The sequence below is a fragment of the Lynx canadensis genome, chromosome C1 (assembly GCF_007474595.2).
Source record: "Lynx canadensis isolate LIC74 chromosome C1, mLynCan4.pri.v2, whole genome shotgun sequence".
NCBI lineage: Eukaryota > Metazoa > Chordata > Mammalia > Carnivora > Felidae > Lynx > Lynx canadensis.
In genome coordinates, this window is record NC_044310.1 from 195,068,002 (window position 1) to 195,077,181 (window position 9,180).

General features: G+C 42.5%; 1 protein-coding gene across 5 annotated transcripts in view; it reads right to left on the minus strand.

The window, feature by feature from the left end:
* The window catches only part of LANCL1 (LanC like 1), a 37,056-nt gene extending 36,491 nt beyond the window's left edge, over positions 1–565 (minus strand). Inside the window, exons 1-2 of one of the 5 annotated variants that reach the window (XM_030325572.1) lie at positions 521–565; positions 116–212 (exon numbers count right to left, since the gene is read on the minus strand). In XM_030325572.1, coding sequence (XP_030181432.1) covers positions 116–196 — 81 coding nt within the window. In that variant the 5' untranslated portion in view covers positions 197–212; positions 521–565. Of the gene's footprint in view, positions 1–115; positions 213–299 lie in introns of all 5 variants that reach the window. The other 4 variants (XM_030325573.2, XM_030325576.2, XM_030325575.1 and 1 more) reach the window with 4 other exon arrangements.
* Positions 566–9,180: the final 8,615 nt, after the last annotated feature.

Genomic DNA, 9,180 nt, shown 5'->3' on the forward strand with positions numbered 1-9,180 from the left:
ATATATATTTTAAAAGGGGATGCTCGTCCCTTTCTTTCAGGCAAAACTGAGCTCCTTTCTGAACACCAGGGCCTGGATGGAGGTAGGGATGCAAGCAGATGTATCCCAAACTCACCCTCCCGGCAGAATCAAAGTAGCCTTCGGCCAGGGATTTGTTAAAATCGGCATAAGGATTCGGGAAGGCCCTTTGAGCCATGACGCCGGAAGCGAGCCTGCAGAACAGGGGAAAAAAAAGAACCTAGGTTGAGACAGGGGCCTCGGCCGAGTTGCCAGGACAGGGGCAAGCCGCCGGGCAACACCTTCCTTGCAGCTCCAGGGCCACCCCGCGGTCTTGGTGGTCTGAGTGGACCCCGCGCCGATCGTGGCCCGGCTGCAAGGGCGCTGCACCTCCGCGAAAAGGCTGTCAGGGCCCCGCGCCCACAGCGATGAAGGGACCCCGTTTTGCACCCTCCGTTCCCACTCCCGCGATTTGAAGCTACGGCACAGCGTCCAGAAGCCCAGCCAGGCCTCGGCCTCTCACCCAGCAGCCTCGGACACCAACAGAAGCCACGCTTTCACCGCCCACTTCCTGCCAGTCGGACCAATCAGAACCTTCGGCACTCTGGAGGCCCGCCCTCTTCTCGCTTACAGTTTGTTAAAGAGACAGGAGTGTGATTTCTAAAAGCTATAAGGGTGATTTAATTCCTGGGTACTTCGGATGCGGACGTACCTTATGGTAACGTGCAATTGTGCCCCATATTTCCTGCCTTTCTTCTCTCTTAATATTTGTTTATTAAAAAAATAATTCAGGTCCACATGATTCATAAAAATTAGGAATGTATGTGTAGAAGAAAAAAGACTGCCTTGAGATCTGAACATATTCGTATTTCTACTGCTCAGACTGAATAAAACAGGGAGGATAATGTCTCTCCAGAGACCTTCCAAACTTTTTCTTTTGTTTCTAAAAAACAAACAAACAAACCCCCAAAACCCAAAGAGACCAAAAAAAAAAAAAAAAAAAAAAAAAACCAAAAAACAAACAAAACAAAACAAAACAAAACAAACAAAAAAAAACACTGCCACCATTAGCTTCATCAAGGACAGAAAACAGGATTATGTTGAAGAGCTGTAAAAAGAGTCTTTTGGGGATAATTGATAATTTAACCTCCAAGGTACTGAAGAAGAGATGTGAATGCCTAAGGGATAAGCTGTCAAATGGCAATTAACACTTCAAGGAAAATGCATGAAAACACAAATCACAGCTCTTAAGAATTTAAAAAATTTTTTTTTCAACGTTTTTTATTTATTTTTGGGACAGAGAGAGACAGAGCATGAATGGGGGAGGGGCAGAGAGAGAGGGAGACACAGAATCGGAAACAGGCTCCAGGCCCCGAGCCATCAGCCCAGAGCCTGACGCGGGGCTCGAGCCTGACGCGGGGCTCGAGCCTGACGCGGGGCTCGAGCCTGATGCGGGGCTCGAACTCACGGACCGTGAGATCGTGACCTGGCTGAAGTCGGACGCTTAACCGACTGCGCCACCCAGGCGCCCCAAGAATTTTGATCTGCTCATTAGCCTAAATTGGATTGTAACACTGTGTACCCGAGTACTTAAAAAAATTAACGAAGTCCAACAAAGCAGGACATCCATAACTTTGAAATTCAATGTTTTAACTGTCTCCATTATCTGAAAATCAGCCCTTTCATTTACACTTAAATCCCACCTGGTACACATTGGGCCCGTTCTGTTGCTCAGAGAATTTTGGAGTTCAGTTTAAAAAGTCAGAAACAGTCACTCTCTCTGCTCTTTGCCTTCGTCTGGTTTCAGTGGAGGACTCTCAAGCATCAACCATCCAATGACTGAAGCTCAATCACCACCCCACTGCCACCTTGGCTTCTGACCCCCTCTGGCTCAGTCTGTTTTTTAACTGTTACTTCTAAGACATTTGTTAGCTCCTTCACCTAATTCATGAAGATTTAGTAGAGGCCCTCAGTGAATCTCAAATTGGATAGCCTTCCTATTTTAATAGATGGGTGTGTGGGGGAGCAACTTATAAGGAAGAAGAGGAAAGGGAGTGAGAGGCACTTTATCAATTACTTTTCTTGAATTATTAATGGCTTACTATCATTTTATCTCATTCACAGTCTTTATATGAGCAATTAAAAGCAGTGTGGTATTTAATAGATTAATGACTACTACGGGGAAAGAGGCAAACTAAGACTGTTGATTGTGCTTGAGCAGAAATAAAAGAAGAGTAGAAGCGGGCAACGATGGAAGGAGAGTAAGTAGGAGAGTAGGATGGGAAAGGGGAAAGGAGTATCTTGGTCAGCTTGAAGGACAGCCTCTCAAAGGCCGAAGCAGTAAATGGAAAAATGCAGTGAGGTTGTGTAGAGACTATAGGGGTTCCCAATCTCAGCACTATTGATATTTGGAAAGGGATGCTTCTCTGTTGCCTGTCTTGTTCATTGCAGTATGTTTAGCAGCATCCCTGGCCCCTGCTCACTAGGTGCCAGTAGCACCCAATCCCTGAGTGGTGACAACCAAAAAATTTTTTACAGACATTGCCAAATGCCGACTATCCCTGGGAGGAGGCGACAAATTACCCCAGGGATTGTGAATACAGAGATAGTATAACCAAAAGTGTTTAATAAGATTAGGCAACTGTCTGGTTAATTCCAGTATCCTCATTCAAGATTTAGCTTGCTGGAATAATGTGCTGAAAAATACAGGAGGAACTTGGGGAGAGGTTTTGTTGTGTGTGTGTGTGTGTGTGTGTGTGTGTGTGTGTGTGTGTGTGTATTTAAATCTCAGGTGCAGAAACGAGCTAATTATACTCCTTGGTTTTTAGTATAATATTATTGGTGCATACAAGACCCTATTCTAATTTTTCTCTTAGTTCCCAGTTCCCACCCATTCTTCTCCTCTAGAAGGCAAACACCACAATATGTTTAATTTATATATCCTTTGGAAAATATGGGTTTTGTAGGAATGTCCTTTAAAGACTTTTTTTTTAACATTTGTTTATTTTTGAGAAAGAAAACGTGTATGTGCGAGTGGGGAAGGGACAGAGAGAGAGAGAGAGAGACAAAGGATCTGAAGCAGGCCCCTTGCTGTTAGTGCAGAGCCCTGCTTATGGTTCAAACTCAGGAACACTGAGATCATAACCGGAGCCGAAATCAAAAGTCGACTTCTTAACCAACTGAGCCACCCAGGCGCCCTCGTGTGTGTTTTAATAAATGCAATAGTGCTGCAAATACTCAACAACTTGTGATTTAGATCTGTGTTGCTCTGTATACAGTTGGTTGTATTAGATAATGTATAATATCTTCATAGTTGTCTCCACCTCGTTTTACTTATCCTTTCCCCTAAGGATGGGCATTGTTTCTCACTTCCACATCATAGATAATACAGCCAGGTAAATCCAGGCACATCTTCTCAATCTGTATGTGAGTATTCTTGAGATATATACCATAGTCCGCCCTCATTGGTGGTTTCTTTTTCCGCAGTTTCAGTTCCCCATGGTCGACCTTTCGCTGGAAGCAGATGATCCTCCTTGTGACAAATTGTCAGAAGCTCAATAATAGCCTAACGCTACCTCATGATGCCTACGTTGTTCACCTCACCTATCTCACTGTGCAGGCATTTTATCATCTCACATTATCACAAGAAGAAGGGTGAGTATAGTGTGATATAGTACAATAAGATATTTTTAGGGACTCCTGGGTGGCTCAGTCACTTACGCCTCCAACTCTTGATTTTGGCTCAGGTCATGAACTCATGGTTTGTGAGTTCGAGACCCACATTGGGCTCTAGGCTGATAGTGTGGAGCCTGCTTGGGATTCTCTCTCTCTCTCTCTCTCTCTCTCTCTCTCTCTCTCTCACTGCCTGCCCACCCCTTCTTGCTCGCTCTCTATCCCTCTCTCTCAAAATAAATTAATAAACATATAAAAAGAAAAAAATTAAAAATAAGATATTCTTAGAAAAAGATACCACATGCACATAACTTTTATTACAACATATTTTTATAATTTGTCTATTATTATTGTTGTTTATCTCTTACCATGCTTAAGTTATAAATTGAACTTTATAATAGATATGAATGCCTGGGGGAAAAACATAGTATATGTAGGATTCAGTGCTATCTGTGGTTTCAGGCATCCACTGAGGATCATAGCTTCCACAGATAAGGGGGGACTACTGTACCCATTGCTGAATCAAAGGACATCTTATACTTAGTTTCCCTAGTCCCTTTAGATTGCTTTCCAGAATACTGGACGAATCTATATTCCCTTCAATAGTATCTAATAGTTTCTGTCATTCCCATATCCTCTCCAACACTGGATATTATTTAGTGTTCTAGTGTTTGCAATTTGTTTTTGAGAGAGAGATAACGAGAGTGAGGGAAGGGGGAGAGGGAGAGAGAGAGAGAGAGAGACAGAGAGAGAGAGAGAGAGAGAATCTTAAGCAAGCTCCATGCCAAGCTCAGATCCTGACATGGGGTTTGATTTCCCCACCATGAGATCATGACCTGAACTGAAATCAAGAGTTGGATGCTTAACTGACTGAGCCAGCCACTCTGGTGACCCGAGTTTTTGCAATTCTAATGGACAATGTGAAAAAGTCATCGATGGTTAAACTTCCAGTATTTTTGTTGCTAAAGATGTTGATTGAGTTTTTCTTCATATACCTTTCAGACATCTGGCCTTTCTCTGAGATTTATTTATTCATATCCTTCACCCATTTTCCTCTTAGGTATTGCACTGTTTTCTTGTTGATTTGCAGGAGTTGTCTTTTGTTTTTGTTTTTGGAGGGGAGGATATTGCAGGTATCCTTTGGCTTTAGAATCTCCACTAATCTGTTAGCTTTTTCTAGGGTATCTTTCATTGAACTCTAATTCTTCATTTTAATGAAATTAAACCCATCCAACTTTGACATTGGGATTTGAGGATTTAGCTTCGTGTCCAAAAAGTCTTTCTCCACTCCGAGGCTACAAAGATGGCTTTCTGCATTTTATTTTCTTATATTTTAGATCTTTAACCTATCTGGAGTTTACTTTTGAATATAGCATAAGGCGTGGATCCAAACTTACTATGGGGAGTGCATAGAATTGTTTTGAAAGTTCAGATACAAAGTATGAACAAGTTCTCTCTTTGCTAGTTTGAAGAACCCAAAGAATCTCTCCCTAGTTCTGACTGAAAAGAAAAAACGTTTGGCATTGACATACCTGTGCTAGTCTTCTGGAGCTGTCATAACAAAGGGCCATCAGATCGGGTGGCTTAAACAACAGAAATTTATTGTCTCACAGTTCTGGAGGTTGGATATCCAACATAAAGGTGTTGGCAGGGTTGATTTCTTCTGAGGGCTCTCTCTTTAGCTTGCACATGGCTGCCTTCTCCTTATGGCTTCCATATGGTATCTCTGTATGTCTGTTTGGTAATCTCTTCTTATAAGGAAACCAGTCCTAATACAGTAGGACCCACTCTAATGACCTTATTTTACCTTACTTGCATCCTTAAAGGACCTGTATCTCCAAGTGCAGCAACATGCTGAGGTACTTGGGAGTTAGGGCTTCAACATATGTATTTGGGGAAGGGGGAGGCAATTTAGCCCATAACAGTACTGTTTCATCTATGGCTGTGGTGGCTGAACACATCTGTGGTTAATATAGTTTTGACTGTTGACAATTTTTCAAGGACCATTTCATTTTTGATAAATCTAGAATAATTTTTTTTTTGGAAAACATATTATAGTGTTCCTTCTCCTAAGTTGTAAATGTGCCTTGTGTAAACTCTCAGGAAATAATCATTGTATTATTGCCTTTAAAACAGAATACTCTAGAAATCTGGTAATGTCAATGGTAAACTGAGAAAACGAGTGTCTTCTGAGGTCTCTTTCCTTCTGTTCTAAGACCTTAGTTTCAAAACATTATAATGTGTACGAGTTAGGGTGAAAGTAAGTTATAGTTACAAAGAGGCTCAAAAACATGGCAGGGAAATAAACACATTTGTTTTTCTTTACTTTAGGTTAGCTTTGCTCCTTGTAGCCATTCAGGATCACAGATTCATTCCATCTTAGTGTGTCACACTTGTCTGTAAGATCCATAGCGGTCACAGGCATATCTGTATTCCAGCCTGTGGGAAGATCAGGGAAACGCAGGGGTGCACATGCCTTCAGCTCAAGACCAGGAATCCATTGCTTCTCACACGTTATTCCACGGAGGATTAAGCTACCTCTAGCTTCCCAGCAGGCTGTGAAATAGTCTTCTGCTGAGCTGCTGAGTGTCCAGCCACAATGCAAGAGGACTGCTTTTGGTGGCCAGTTACTGGCTCCAATGCATAATGGCAGTTCTAGTAACTGCTACTACTTGTATCCGATCGAGGGCATAGCATGCTTACATTTCTGTGGTATTTCCTCTGCTTCTGACCTCCCAGCAACCACACATTCTCTGTTTCCTCCTCCAATTTCCCTAGAGCTTTCTTGGCAACTAGGTCATTGACCTTTGGTAGAAGGTGGATCATAAGACTCCATAGTCTCTCTTTTTTTCTAGAAAATTCTCCCCCTTCACAAAACAAAACTCACGCGCAAAATTTGGCAAATGGCTGTTGCTTTTTACACTTTTCTCCTCAGTATTGCATCTGTTGTGGAGAGTACCCTATTTCCTTTTCAGCTCAAAGAAGCATAAAGCAAGAGTTATCTAAGCTTGGGGGCGCCTGGGTGGCGCAGTCGGTTAAGCGTCCGACTTCAGCCAGGTCACGATCTCGCGGTCCGTGAGTTCGAGCCCCGCGTCGGGCTCTGGGCTGATGGCTCAGAGCCTGGAGCCTGTTTCCGATTCTGTGTCTCCCTCTCTCTCTGCCCCTCCCCCGTTCATGCTCTGTCTCTCTCTGTCCCAAAAATAAAATAAACGTTGAAAAAAAAAAATTTAAAAAAGAGTTATCTAAGCTTGAGTTTAAAATCACCATGCTGTTGGTTTAACATCCAGCTGGGACTTTTTAATACTGAAACAATTTCCTATTTCATTCATAATAGAGAATTCATGGATTGACAGGAGCTATTGCCAGTGAAGGAAACAAGATCATAAACACACATACACCATGCACACTGCAGTATACTTTTAATTTCCCAGAGATAGTATTTCCTATGGTGCTTGCAGCGTTTCCTCCCTCCCTTGTCAGGACTGTTATTAGTGTGCTGACAGATTCTTTTCTCTAAATGTACCTGCTGGGTGAGAGCCGCTCTCATATGAAACACAGGTGTGCTGGGGTTTTCTTAGGCGATGAAAGACTGTGGAGTACGGAAAGCCGGTAAAAAAATGTATAAACATTTAACTGTCTTTTCCTCTCGACACTTAATATTTGAGAAGGGATCTTGATCAACCGTGTTAGCCCATGTCTTTACAAGCAAAATGAAAAAGGAGCTTTCCCCTTTATTGTTGAAAATATGTACCTACATTGCATTGTTAAAATTATGCGGGTCCCTGTTTCTCTCTATGCTTAAAATGCGTAATGAAGGTAGAAGTGGAAAGTATCCCTTACCAGAGCAGACTTCTTGCAGCAATGAGTCATTAATCAGGAAGATTACATTTTCTTCCATCCCCAGTCAACCATATAAAACTCACCTGTGGAATGGAGATGATGTATTGCCAAAGCCCCATAAAACAGTGCCCCATTTTGAGGTATTTTTTTGGCATATCTGGCAGACCTGTTTCCTGGCAGGGTAAGGTAACCAACAGAGAGACACTGTGGCCCAGACAGTCTCTCTTTTAAGCTTCAGAATTGCCTCACAGCAGGTACCTTTCGATTATTTAAAAGAGAAACTTCAAAATTTTCTGACTTGCTTGGTAGCCACGTTTTCCGTGCTTCTTTTTTCCTTCCTATTTGCCATGAGAGGCAAGGGTTCAAATGTGACAGTGAGTAACTACAGGAGAAGATTAGCTTATGATAAGAGTTGGGGGAAGCTGCACCTGTAGAGCAATGTGACTTGAGGAGTATAACTTCGATCTGGAAGGAAACTTGAGGAATTCAGCTGCTGCCATGTAGGATCATCTGGAACCGATCACATTACTGGTCGACCTATGGCTGCGGTGTAGACAAGAGGGGCTGTAGCCACGAGGAGGAGCTGGCTTCTCTGCCATCGTCCTCCAAACCTGGGTTGAGCCTTAAAGCTGGGGGCCAGAGCAGCTCTCGGAGTTGGATCAAATGCTCAGGCTTAACTTTCTGCCCCCTGGGGGACGGGACTTGGAGTCCAAAGGGTTATACAAAACTTTTTGCCCTGGTAACTTTAAGTTCTACAGCAGTATTGCTGATATATTATGACACCTTGAGAGCTTATTAAAGATACAGATTTTCAGACTTCACTGCCAGAGGTTTTGATTTAGAAAGTTTGGATTGAATCTGTATTTTTAAAAAGCAACTTCTCCGTATGATTGTCTTTCTGACTAAACTTTGAAAAATAACTGGTAAGACACACACAGAGAGAGAAAGAGAGAGAGAGAGAGGGAGAAAATCTTGAATACAAAAACTATGGTGCTAAATGGTAACAAGTAAATTCTGTGAATTATCATAACATCCAGTTTATATTTGACACGTTATTGTTCCTCACGTATTTCCTGGGCTACTGTTAAAAAACAAAAGAAAAAAAAAGAAGGAAGAGAAATGTCTGTTTAACCTATCACAACCTCTACTTATGGGTAGCTATTTCACCTGAGATCCTTCTGGAAAAGGAGCATCCATACTCCTTTTGGCGGCTGATTAGGGATTTTAATATCCTCATACTTGTAGGAGCTCTTTGTTGGATGTAGCCTAAATATCTCTCAACCAGAAGTTTAGAAATGTTTTGAGCAAGGTGGAGAGCAACTCGTCAGGACACGTCTTTTCGAGCTGCAAAACTTTAACTCGATTTTCTTCAGGCAGAATTGTTCCATTGTACACATTTTCATCATGGGGCCTAACTCAAAGCTCTTTAGTAAAGCCCTTGTCCTGAAGCCCAGGGGCCAGGCAGAGTAGTGCTGAGGGTTGTTTTTTCATCTTCTTAACCCTGTCTCTGGAGAACATCTAATGACCGGTCATTTGGGGGAAGTATAAGCGCCCAGAACCCTTGCTTCAATCTGGGATCAATCTGAAGGGACACCTTAATCTAGAGCTGCCCATGGGACTGGCCAGGTCCTCTGCTGCAACTGCATTGCCATCAGCTTCTCCCACTGCTCA